We start from the raw sequence: 13745 nt of genomic DNA, 5'->3' as shown, positions 1-13745 counted from the left end.
GTTTCCATGTTGGCAAATGAAGAAAAATGTGGAGTTTTACAGTTACTCTCTTAAACTGTTCTATCTGTCTCCCTTTTGGTAATGAGATACTCTTAACTAACTTTGTAGCAATTTTATGTGATATGTTGCTTGTAATATATTATGATGATGCTGCTAAGAGAGGTTGTCTTGGCCGTTCTACAGCATGATTAATTTTTCACAGAATCACAGAAGGGTTGAAGTTGGAGGGGAACTCTGGAGGTCATCTTATCCAGCCTCCCTCAAGTAGGGCACTTGTTCAGGTGTCTTTCAAATTGTCTCTGAGGATGGAGACTCCATAACCTCCCTGGACAGCCTGTGCCAGTACTCAGGCATCCTCAGAGTAAAAAGGTGTTTCCTGATGTTCAGAGGGAGCCTTCTGTGTGCATTTCAGTTTGTGCCCTCTGCCTCTGCTCCTACCACTGGGCACCTTAGCAAATCTCCTGGCTCCATCCTCTTTGCACCCTCCCTTCAGATATTTGTGTGCATTGAGGAACTCTTCTCTGAGCATTCTTTTCTTCAGGCTAAACAGCCACAGCTTTCTCAGCCTTTCCTCATGTGTGAGGTGCTCCTGTCCCTTAATGATGTCTGTGGGTGATATGTGAACTTTGCTGGACTTCTCTCCAGTGTCTCCCTCACGCTGAGGAGCCCAGAACTGGACACAGTACTTAAATCTGGTCTCACCAATGCTGAGTAGCCTTCTCTACAAGGGACAGGCTCTTCTTTAGAAAAGAATTTTGAGTAATAAATATTTCCCTGGAATTTTTTTTTAGAGGAAATTCCATATTGAGGTGGTTCTACTGTCTTTCCTATACCCTGTGTAATCAAATCCTATCTGTAAGCTAGTTTCATGTATTTTTGTTTTGCTTAACAATTGAGGTTGTTTTAACTGTGTTAAAACTTTTGCTACATAAGTCTTGATGCATCTTTCCTAGCTTATCAATAGGACTTTTTCTTCTCCCTCCCATCCCTCTCTCTGTAGTATTACAGCTGTCTGTTTTGAGGGGTAAAAGAGGAAGCAAGGATGTGTGGAGTTGTTTTGTTTTTGTGTGGGTTTTTTTTTTGTTTGTTTCTAACCAGCAGGGTTCTAAATTTTCAGTCTTTTGTTTTTATTACCACTATAGTTGATAGGGTTGGCTTTAGAAAGTGCTGGTTTGTTGTTTGGGTGGGTACAGTTTTTGCTTTGCCTGTTCTGTGATTCTGCTGTTGCAACTACTATTGTACATATGGGTCAGTGGAACAGAAGTAGTAATCTTTAAATAGAGCATCTACTCTCTTGGGCCCTGGTAGTTTGTCCCTCAACACTCCCCCTTGCCCACAAAAAAAAAGTGTTCAGTGCCCATGCCATTGTCATTTTATTTATTATTATTTTATAATATTGTAATTTCTCTAAGCTTGAGCTATTTACCTGTAGCTTTACTGCTTCTGCATTTTGCAGCCTCACAACTGTCTGATGTCCATGTGCTTGTGTTCACATGAACCAGTTTCTCAGTCCGTGCACAGCACCCTGAGCTTGATGGGAAACTTATTTAAAATGCTGTTTTTCCTACCCTAAGGTACTTTATGTACCACAGTTTGGGAACTCCTCAGCTGTGTGAGAGTGTAGGGAAGCAGGGAAGGCTGAGCGGGACTAGAGGTAACAAGAATGCAGAATTGCCTAATGTCTTGGTTTGGAAAGACAGGTGTCTGCTAAGGAAGGCAGGAGCCTCCCCTGAATGGAAACTGTAAACCCCCTCCCTCCAAATGGTTATAAATTTGAAATTAAGGGGGCTTCCAGGCAAAGATATGGGAGCAGGAATAACATTTCTTTTATTAGGAAAGAAAATTAAAAAAAATAAACAATGCAGTAAATCAAAACAACACTGACAGAGTCAGAACACAACCTGCCAGCCTGTTGGTCGGGGGGTTGGCAGCAGTCCCATTGGAATTGTGGCTGCAGCCCTCCCGGAGTGTCAGGTGTGGTTCTCTTGGAGCAGGGGTCCTGTAGAAAAGGGTGTGGTCTTCCTCAGAAGATCCAGTGGAAAGGGCAGCTGTTCCTCTGGGAAATCCAGTGGAAATGCTATCCTTGGTATCCTTGGGATACCAAGATATCTATACCTGATATCTTGGTATCCCAAGATCTCAGATTATATCCAGTTGGGAATGCTTGGCTCCTCCCTCTGGGTAGAGCATCTCCCAGTGGGATGCTGTAGTTCTTATCAGCCATGCAGTGACATTCAATAGCCTGTTATCAGCAGATGCCTCCCCAGAGGGAGGAGTGGTTGTAGAAGAGATAAGGAAAAAACTGCCCAATTAACAGAGGACAACTGCCATACCTCTAACAGATGGTAAATAGAATATACATATGGCTTGGCAATCCAGGGAACCCAACTCAAGGACAAAGCCAGAAAACAATGCTGCAGTCTGGGAGTGTGCCTGGAAAGAATAGACCCAACACAGAGGTAGTGCTTAAAGCAGTCTTTTACACACACATTCCTAAAAGGGTTGGTGAGCCTTTGTTTGGGGAAGGTGGAAGCCAAAATTTTGATGCTGAAATGCACAGCTTTCTGGTTTTTGAAACAATTTGCTGTCAAAATAGATATTAATTTGCTATGTAGTTAGCACTAGAAAACTTAGAATATCTTCAAAATAGTAAAAAATGGTGTCTTTAAGCATGAAATGATGCTACTGGATTTCAGACATTCTAAAACCAGAGTCCCCAGGTAACTTAATATGATGTGTTACCAGGAGGTGAAGGTACTTTATAATACTTTATTGGTTCTATTCCTATGAAATGAAATACTTGCTCTGCCTGTAATAGAATGAAAGCATGGGACTTTTTGAACTTCCTTAAGCTATTAGCCAGTTGACAAATGCTTACTGCAAAACACCACAGTATTTTTAAAATTAATTTTAAAATCAGAGACTTGACAAAATGACTGTGTAAGTAATAGAATATGCCATCACAGTAAATGCTTGATCACAGAGGTTACTATCTGGAATGCAATATTTGGATTTAAAATATTTTTGTAGCACTAACATAAACCTTGCTAATCTCTGCAGGCCCTTGATCTGGTGAGGAAAGGTTTTGATTTATTAGATACCTTATGAAGTTGTACTTTAACTTGGTACTCCTGAAGGATTTTGATTCAAAAAGTGAGAAAACAACATTTTTTCCCCATCTGCTGCTGCTTTGATCTGTTTAAATTGAGTTATAATATGATTATATGTTTAATTTTTTGAGGGGCTGAAATGAAAATCAGGTGCTTTTCAGAAAACACATATGCAGTTTTAGCATTCTGGTAATATGTGGAATAATATGCAAGTTCATAGTGCTGATTTCTCATAACCCATGCACAAATAAGAAGGCCGAAAAGTGCCCTGCAGCTAATATGCATGAGTGTTATTTAATTTTCTCTCCTTGTTCTTTGCCTAGGCAACATCAAAATAGTTGACTTTCAGGATTTTGGAATTGTGTATTGAAGTCTATTGAGAAAGTTGTACTAAATGTGTTAGAACCCAAAGGAAGGATCATTTGGGTTGGAACAATGTAAATTGTTAGAATTTCTTGTGTTTTCTTATTTCATGAGTTCTGTTGCTAATGGTGTTTATAAATAATTAATTTGCTTAATGTGGAAATGTCATGAAATAGAATTAAACCTTTGCTGTAGACAGGAGCCATCTGCCACTATGGACAGTGCAAAGCAGGGCTTATTACTTGGAAACAGGGCATTTATCTCATGTTACAGGGTGAAAACCTCCTTTTTTTGCTGTCACATATTGGGGAGTGTTTTAGATATGAGAAGTGTGGACAAAAGTTTACAGCAGGAGCTGGGAACTGGTACTCAGTTTAAAGAGCAGGGTGTGGACAAAAATGAGGAGGACAAGTTGTGAAAGAGAAGGTGGTAAGAGGAAGTGGTTGGAGGAGATAGCAGAGGGGCACATGGAACAAAATCTGATATTTTTCACCAGAAGAATGTAGTCTATACTGCATAGTTAATGTTAATTACAGTAGTAGTAACAGAGGGATGTGCAGGCTTTAATGCATTTTTTAGAACTGTGTAGCAGCACTGTCAATGTTATGATAAAGTATGACTGTATTAGCACAAGAAAGAAAAGCTCCTTTTTTTAAACCCACATATGTTCTCCCAGTTTACTGCTTGAAACAAAGTAAGGGAGCCATATTTACTCCCTTTGGGAAGTAAATGCCTGCCATGCTGATAACTGTTTCTGCAAATAAAGAACTTTATGCAAGAAGTAGTCCTGCAACATTCACTGTATTTTCTCATGAGTGAAGTTTAATGTAGATGCGTGGTATTTTAAAGATCAGGAACAAATACTGACAGAATATAACAAAATTCAACTGTCAATGTGAAGCTGTAAGACTTGGTTTCCGATCAATGTAAATTATAATGATTTTCAAATATATGTTTGTTGGTTATATATTTGCAGCTTGCTTTAAATTTCGTTTCAAAACTATGCTGAATATGAAACTTTTTGTTTTTGCTTTTTTTGGTTCTGTTAGCACCTTGGAGACTTCACAGTATCTCTTAGTGATGTGTTGGAAACATGGAACTATTTGTTACATGACAAACTGGGGTTGTGTGAAAACATGAAAGAACCTGAAAATTATGGTGATGTGAAAAAAGCCTATCATGCCTTCTTAGCAAGAAGCAATATGTTAGATTTAATAGACATATATCAGAAGTGCTGTAGTCTTGGACTTTTAGCTGAAGATGAAAGCATATACCCTGTAAGTATTATGTTTGTTTGACCTCTTATGTTGTTTTGACATATTTTTGCTTCCAGTTATGGATTTATGACCCTTCTAATTATACCCTGGACCTCTGGATTATTCACAACTTTGGGGAAGTCCTTGAGTTCAAATTACTAAATTTTGTAAAGGGATTTTAAATTCACTCAAAAATTATTTCTCTATTGTCCGGCTGGATAGTGAGGTCCCACAACTCTTCTATGAATGACTACTTGCCATAAATTAGAATGAGAAATAAACTGCAGAGATTTGATAAAACTGGAACAAAGCTTAGAAATTTACATGCCATGGAGTTTTGGTTGTATGTTGATGTGCAGCCAAAATATTTTTAATGATTACCCTTTTGAAAACACCATGCTCTTTAAACAAAACTTCTGTATAATATATGCATTTGCATGTTAAGGTTTTTTTTTCAGAAGTTCCAGTTCAGCCACTCAGTTACAGCTCTGTTGTAGTTTATTGCAGGTCTTTTGTTTATTTGGGAGTTTTAATGTGTTTTCTCTTCCTCCCACTTTTCATTGGGAAGATAGAGAACTTAGATGAGTTAATGAGCTCTTCCTGGACTTGGCATAACATATTAATGTTCTCCAAAGTGTAAGCAGTGGTTTTTTAGTGCAAGTGTATAACATAACTGTTTGAGATAATTTCTAAGTTAATTTTAATCTTGCACTTCATTTCTCTACCAGAACAATTGTACTTCAGAAGACTAAAACTAAAAGTAGACTGTAAGGGCTGTGCTGACTTCAAACACAAGCAAAGTGACTGGTTTACACCAGGTTTTACACCCACTTTTGCTCTCTAGTAATCTTCATATTTAAGTTTATTATGATCTTTTTATTAAAGGTTCAACTCTTGGAATTTATTTCTGGTGTAATGAATGCACAAGAAAATGGTTCTGTTCTTTCTACTCCTACACGAATCAACAGACAGGACAAGGAGCATGTGAAGGTAAAAATTATTTTTGTCTCTTGTAAAGTTCTGTATCCATTGAAAAGATGAAATATAGCATAGTTTTACTTTCCAGTGATTGTTATTCACATGTGGCTGGGTTGAAAAAAAAACCAACCTGCAGATCCAAATTATGTATCACTTGAGTATATTGTAGGTGTGTGGGGGGCTATGTGCTGAAATTTATATTCTGGAGGGCAGTCCAGCATGACAGGCCCTTGATGTAGAACAAATTTTTCTACAAATACACCATCACTCAAACATTGTTTTGACTGAACTTTAAATAACTGAAGTACTCTCCTTTGATTTCATTTTATTAGCTTGTAGTCCCTTACATATGAAGAAATCTGAATAGCCACTGTAGTGGTAGCTGGAGCAAAGCAAACAAGGTTTGGCTGTCCCAATAGAGGACTCTCTCCCTTTGAGGGAGGACTCCCTTGAGTCCTCCCTTTGAGGGAGGACTCCCTTGAGGACTCTCTCCCTTTACCCTTTCAACCACCAAAATAAGAATCTCTGGGTACTTTCTAGCAGTGTTTGAAATGCTGTAGCTTTAGTCATGTCCAAACTTGCTTTTCTCATAATAAATGGCAATTTCAAAGCAAACTTTGGGTATAACTCAAAATATTTCTGGACAAGGAAATATTTTCTGAATTGAGGTTTTCCCCTAAACAGCACTTCTACCACTAACACAGTGGCTTTCTTACTGCTTTGACTTCTGCAGTAAAAATATTCTTTGCTCTTTTTTCCTCCTCTGGGGACTGTCTTTGCAGACTACACATGTACATGTTTGGTTTTGTAATATATTTTTTGTTGTTTATGTACTGTGGTATGGGAAGATATTCCATAGCAGGTATAAATTTTCTTGTTACATGTTCTTCTGTTAATGGCCTCTTTTTTTTTATTTTTTTCTTTGCTTCCAACAAAACTGCAGATTGTTGTGTTCTGGGGCTGTTCTCACAGGGTCTTGAACAGTGCTGCAGTATTAGCAATTACCATGTTATATATTGGTTCTGTGGGTGGGGCTGGATCACAATTTTTGTTCAAACTCAGTCAGTGGAGTTTCTTTGATTGAAATTCCCTGGAAGCCAAAAGAAAACATTACTGAATCTGTTACAGAGCTGGCAACTGGTTTAAAATATTAGTCTTTTTGAAGCTAGTGGCAAACTCTTATGTGGTTTAATGGTACTAGCATTTGCTTTGAGATAGAAAAGGGATGTCTGTGGGGAGGTTTCTAAACAGAGATTTATAACCAATTTTAATAACCCTCAAACGCCTTGTGAATATTCAAGTACCAAATATGCAATTCTAACTTATTTATCATGTTTGTTTTCATCAAGACTCCCAGAATCCTCATGCATAAAGTAGCATTTTGAAATGATGCAAGGTGAATTAATATTCTTCCAAAAACTACATCAGTACATGTCTAATTAACTTTAAAATAAAATGAAACATTATTTTCAGCAGCAGGAGGACCAATTTGTGTGATGTTTTCTCATACAGGTGGCAGTCCTGGCAAAGAAGTCTGTCTGTTCATATTTAAGCCTTTTGGTGAATTCTAAGGATGATCTGGCATTGGCTCATATTTTAAATGTTCCTGACAGAGGACTTGGTAGAGAAGCTTTCACTAACATCAAACATGCTTCACAGGAGAGAAAAATGTCCATTTTTCTGGTATGTGTGTCAAAGGAATCTTCCTGGAAGTCAGGGCAAATAAATTAGATCTCTAAACAGAGAATATGGCTTTAATCTAATAAGCAACACTGATGTTTGCAAGCTGAGTCCAGTACCACCAAGAACAGGATTTTTAAGCTGAAAAGACCATGAACAGGATTTTAAAGCCAAAAAGACAATAGAATCTGTGGGGAGAAACAGTTTCTTGTTTGGTCAGGGGATCTCAAGGTGGACAGTAAAAATAGTTTGTGTGTACCTCAAGAGTTCTAAAATGGGATCTTGCTTTAATTGTCAGCAAAGAACCATCTCAAAAATAGGTGAAATAAGGCAAATAAGAATTTTCTCCAAAGAACCACTGTAGTCCCTCATACTCAAAATAGTCGTTGAATTTTGCATGCAGTGTAACCTCAGTGCAGACAACAGCAGTCTGAGTTTAAAAACAGTATGGGTATGTAGTCACTGAAGCAGCTGCATTCTCAAACTTTTATGGTTGAATAAATATGGAAAAGTTGTGAAATCTCAGTTCCAGGTTTAATTATTTTAGCTCCCAATGCTCTGTTAACATTGTGTAAAAAGCTGTATGTGTTTGGTCTGGATTTACCATGTCTTCTTCACAGTTGCCAGAGGGGAAACTTCTCTGCTGTGTAAAGAAGTCATCTTTTCTGGCGTCTGTGTCTTGTAGAAATCCTGAAAATGAGAGTATTTTCCATTGGGAAGGCAAAGTCCTATGAATTGTGTACTTGATCCATAGGAAATCTTTAGCACAAAGACAGGAATACTGGCAGGTTTACTTTCTGTGCTAGAGTTATTCCAGTTTTTCTCTTTCCAGCCTTAAGAGCTTTATGACTTAGCTCTGTACTCTGAAATTAAAATTTGTGTGTAGAATTAACATTACTGCATCCGTGTCAAATTGGATTGTTATCCTTACTTTCACCTTCCTGGACAACTGCTAGGGGTTTTGTTCTTACTGTTGCCTTAAAATTTTGGGGTTGTACTCTAAGGTATGCTTTTGGCACATTTTTGTTGTCTTACAGCATATAAAAATATGTGGACACTTTCAGAATGACAGAAGCCTTAGCTGTCATCATTTCTGATAAGATTTGAATATACATTATTTGCAACTCTGAAAATTGTTATAAGCTGAAGTCAACGTTTACATGCTTGTTAAAATTGTCCTTGGGTCATAGAGAGCCCTCTAAACATAAGAGCAGTTTTTGTGAGGCCAGCAGGAGCATTTGAATGGCCACAACAACAAAAGAGTTTTGTATGATGATTTAATAAGTTTTTTGTCCTAAGCTTTCAAGAGGCTGATGTAAACATCAAATTAGTTTGGGTTATTTTACTTTGGCTTGTGTTTTTTTTTTTTTTAAATACTATTATTCAATTAAAGTATTGACCTTGAAAATATTGAGATGTACAGAGCATGTTTGATTTCAGGGAAATTATTTCTTCCCTGAAATCAAACTTCTAGTTATTATCAGCCACTATAACTTCTAGTTATATCTTCTAGTTATTGCCAGCCAGCTTTTACACAGTTTGCAGACCTGTAGGAAAGGCTCATTTCAATGTATATACAGTCCATGTCTGTCTGTAGTTTGATATTTCTGGCTATTTCTCCTAATAGATGGCAACATCCTTTATCCGGACCATAGAACTTGGAGGAAGAGACTCTGCATCTTCTTTGTATGATCCTTTGAGAGCCCATGTAAAAGGGCTTTCCAACTTTGTTAATTTTATTGACAAGCTGCAAGAAATTGTTGGTGAAATCTTAAATACAAGGTAATAGATTTTTGTCCTGGTGAGACCCTCCTTTTCTTGGGCTTGAATAAAAAGAACAAAAGAAAATCAAATAATGTACTCACTAAGGAATTCAGAGTAAATGTTTAAAGATTAAACCCTATTTGAAAATATAATTGAAAAGCAACTGGAGTAGGCTTATGAATTTTTGGGTTTTTTTAATTGAATTTTTATCAAATCTATGTATGTATGGTGGTTTGGTTACTTCCCTAGTTGTAAATGAAGTTATGAATATTTCCAACTTGAGTCTGGTAAGTGCATAAACTGATATGTGCCTTACTTCTTCCTACTTAATTCCCTCCTTTTGGCCATTTCATTCTGTTTACCCTTCTGTAAAGGAGTCTTTATTGCTGCTAACAAATGACAGTGTTTCTTTTATTTTAGCTATATATATGAAGCATAAGAATTATTTCTTAGGGAGCCTCTGGTGGAGTTGCTGATTTTGATTATGTTTGAAGAACCGAAGTTAGTCTTTTGGGCAGGTTTATAAATTTGTGATTAATTAGAGAAGTGTAAATGTAACACAGAGGTTTGAATTGGTAAGTACTGGCATTATTACAGAGAGAAGAGCTATTTTCTTAAGCTTCATTGAAAATAATTTTGTCATTTATAATCAGTAATTTTTCCATACAAAACTTTGGCAAATCAGTTATAAGAGTTCTGTCCTTGATACTAAAGAATTTTTTTTTCAGGTTTTAGTTGAGTCTAATCCTCACAGTGGAAAACAAAATGTTACAAGTAAGCATTATTTAAGTTAATGTTCAGTTTCCAATGAAGCTGGAAGTGGGAAGTATTTCTGAAGTTGTTTTGCAGTTTTGTCTTTTTTATTCTGTTTTTTATTCTTTCATTTCAACATCCTGTATGCCAGAGACATACTGTCTGTGCTGTTGATTAAAGAAAACTATTTGCTCAACACATAGTATATGCTATTTTTCCTTTGTTTAAATCATATCTGGCACTGTATATTGATAAAAAATGAGAAATGGAAAAATATGCATATGCACGAGCTTTTTAGGATGAAAAGACTTTATCAGGTGAATACAGTTCAGAAAAGTGTAGCATAAAATGCTGCATCTTGTTAATTACTCTTCTGTTTAAAAGAGGATGTTTAAATGTGAGAAAAATCATAGTGAGATAGTTGCTGGGAGTTATCAGCTTCTCACTGGGTGAATTGTCCAGAGCTTGGAAATGCTTTTTAGCACTTAGATATTTATTGTGTAGCTTACCCTGCTGCACCTACTGTGCCATTTATTGTGGGGTATAAGTCTTGTTAAATTGGCTGTACACGTGTAAGTGTTGCTGTTTGTCTTGCTGACCAGGAGTGGAAGGTGGCTGTACTGTGCTGTTTGTAGCACCTCTCGTACTCCACATGGCCTTTATACTCTTGCAATGTAAAATATGTTTTTCATCTGTGTATCTATAGATATTTTCAAGTGTTTGCTATGTCACATGGATGAGGACTGTCTGTGTGTCCTGCCTGTCATGTGCCAGTTGTTGGCAGTTCTAGAGGATCTGCTTCTGTGCAAAAAATTTCTTTCTAGTTCTGTTACTGCTGCAAAGTAAAGACCATTGGGAAGGAAAAGGCAGCAATGCAGCAGAACCCTGAGTTACCTAATCTATAGAAGCCTGCTGAGAAATAAAAAAGCAAATTAGACAACCTGTCTGCAGCATTGCTCTTTCTCTGATGCAGAGATTAGCCAACCTGCAGTAACCAGGTCTCTGTATTGGCTATGCCACAAGAAAAGTGCTGTGTTTTTTACTTAATGATTAGAAATCTGTTCTTTTAGTTCAATTTTGTTACAGTGGATATCTATGAAACTTGTAATTGCACAAAATACAAAGTAGCCAAATAAATGGTGGGTCACTGTGGGATGCATATTGAAAAGAGGCTTTCTTCATCTGCCTGATTCCTTTGCTTTGGGAATCTAGAAACCAAATTGAAGATCTTGGACAGTGGTGGGAAGTGCTCAAGAATATTTTGAACTTAGGAGATATTGTGCAACCAAGTATCTGTTAACCTATGGAGAGTAACAAAAATGTTTCTCATCTCCCCATCATTCAGCTGAGAAAGTGAATGGTAGATTGGATGAACAAAGGGAAATCTTTCAAACAGAGTGGAAGTTTAATGAAACTATGATGGTTTGGTTCAAATATAGCACTCCTGATAGCAGGAGAAATGGAAAGACAAAATGAAATTTGGTAGTTTCAAGGTGTATTCACTGAAGACAACATTCCTACAAATCTTTGGCATGTTGAAATTGTTTGCCTGTCTTCATTCTCTAGATGTCTAATATTAGAAGACATCACTAATCTTTCAAGAATCAGTAGCACGAGTATTCGTAACATTGGGGGTGCTGTAAAACTTGTAATGCTAAAACTATTTATAGATTTGTGTGTATAAGACTTGTACAATGTTAATACAGTAAATGGAGAACTTGGATGTTCTACTTTTTTACACCTGCTTCTTGACAAGGAGCATATCAGTGTTGTATTTTTCAGTGGAATGGATGATTATTAAACACCTTAAGATCTGAAAACTCTTTCCTGCTGGTATAAATGAAAAGCTGCACTTCCAATCCATCATTTCGGAAACCCTTTTCTTTTAGGCCAGAAGAACTCCTGAAATGACTTTTCCCAAGTTTGTTTAAAAAGCGTGACTTAAAATTGGAGTACAGAAACTCATTTGTCACGCTGGTTACTGTGCTTGATGATTGGTACGGGGGCATGTGTGTACCTATACGTAGACGTTAAAATCCCCACTAATTTTGCAGAGTAGCAGAGTTGGGAGGTTGGCAGCTTGTTTTCCCCTCAGCTGGGCGCTGCCCTCGGCGCAGGCAGCGGCCGCTGGGTGTCACCATCGCCCAGCTCACACCGCAGCCGGGTCCCGCTCGCTCCGGAGCGGCTCCGCATCGCGGGCCCCTGCAGCCTCCGCAGCCCGCTGGAGCATCGCACAGCTCGCCTCCACCGTGTGGACTTGTGCTCTCTGCTTCCCCTCGACAGGGAAAATGCTGTTTCTTGTATGCTTCCTTTGGGAAGGTGATTGCATCTCGAGGTGCGGTAGTATTCAGGAACAGAAAACAAATTGGACTCTATCTAGGCTTGTCCTGAATGTTTGAGTTAATTGGACAGTGTTCAGACAGCCCTGGAAATTTGTGGTCCAAAGTTGCTGGAAAGTTGTGCAAGCATACGCAAAACATTGTATATAGGATTGCTTAAATTTAGGATTATAGAATAATTCAGGTTGGAAGGAACATCAGAAAGTTTTTGGTCCAACATCCCACTCAAAGCAGGGTCAATTATGGAGTCAGCTCAGGTTAATCAGGGCTTTATCCAGACAAGTTTTGTACAGTCTCCATCCTTGGAGGTTTTTAATCTCCCTCTTGGCAGCCTATTCCAACTGCTTTTGTCCTCACGGTGAAAAGTTGTGGGGTTTTTTTTCTTATATTGAGTTGGGACCTCTCTTCTTTCAGTTTATACCTATTGTCTTTTTTCACTGCCTGTCAACATGAGTCTGGCTCCATGTTCTTGCTTGCCACCCTGTAGGTATTGGAAAGCTGTTAGTAAATCCCCCTGAAGCCTTCTCTTCTGCAGCCTGAACAAGCTGTTCCCGAAGCTGCTTCTCACAGGGCATGTCTGCCTGACCAGCTTGGCAGCCCTCTGCTGAACTTGCTCCAGTTTATCAGTGTCTTTCCTGGACTGGGGGCCCAAAACTGGACACAGTATTCTAAATTTGGTCCAACGAGTGCTGATTAGAGAGGGATAATCACATTCCTCAGACTACTGGCTACGCTACTGTTGATGCAGCCAAGGATACTGTAGGCCTTCTTTGCTGCCAAGGCATGCTCCTGGCTTGCAGCTTGCTTGCTGAACATGCACCAAGGTTTTTTACACAGAGCTGCTCCCCAGCCTGTATCATTGCAAGGGGTTATTCCTTTCCAAGACTTTGCATGTCTTGTTGAATTTTATATGGTTCCTGTCAGCCTGTTCCTCTTGTCCGTTTAGGTATCTTTGCGTGGCAGCTCTGCCCTCAAGAGCATTGACTGTTCCATCCAATTTGGTGTCATCTGCAAACTTGATGAGCATGTTATTTTAGAGAGTCACTGCCAAAGATAATAGGAAAAAAAACAGGTTTCAGGATAGGCCCCTATGTTACTCCATTGTTACAACATGTTTGCTACCTTCTGAGCATGATGATCCAACCAGTTGTTAACTCCTCTACTTGTCCATCCATCCGACTGTAACATCAATACTCCTATGTTGAGAGTATTCCCTGACAGTATTGATAAGCCTTGCTACAATCAAGGGAAATGGCACCCACCATTCTCCCCTGGTCTGCAAATCCAGTCATTTTGTTAAGGGGAAAAACAGATTGGTTAGGCATAATTTGCATTTGATAACTGCTTATAGTTACTGGCTGCCACCTAATCTTTCATATGCCCAGATATGTGTTCTTAGAAGACTTTGCATTATTTTCTTGAGGAACAAAGTGAGTCTGATGAACTTGTGGTCTCCCAGACTGTCCTTACAGGGTTTTTTAGGTGGTATTATTTTGTTTTGT

General features: G+C 38.3%; 1 protein-coding gene across 2 annotated transcripts in view; it reads left to right on the top strand.

The window, feature by feature from the left end:
* Positions 1 to 13745, top strand: part of PARPBP (PARP1 binding protein) — a 39211-nt gene that overhangs the window by 3104 nt on the left and 22362 nt on the right. For both annotated transcript variants that reach the window (XM_066549658.1, XM_066549657.1), the window contains exons 2-5: positions 4523 to 4750; positions 5615 to 5719; positions 7220 to 7390; positions 9015 to 9169. In XM_066549658.1, coding sequence (XP_066405755.1) covers positions 4523 to 4750; positions 5615 to 5719; positions 7220 to 7390; positions 9015 to 9169 — 659 coding nt within the window. The remainder of the gene's footprint in view (positions 1 to 4522; positions 4751 to 5614; positions 5720 to 7219; positions 7391 to 9014; positions 9170 to 13745) is intronic.

Source organism: Molothrus aeneus, chromosome 5 (assembly GCF_037042795.1).
Source record: "Molothrus aeneus isolate 106 chromosome 5, BPBGC_Maene_1.0, whole genome shotgun sequence".
NCBI lineage: Eukaryota > Metazoa > Chordata > Aves > Passeriformes > Icteridae > Molothrus > Molothrus aeneus.
The sequence above is the reverse complement of the archived record's forward strand: the minus strand, read 5'-3'. Positions and strand labels throughout refer to the sequence as shown.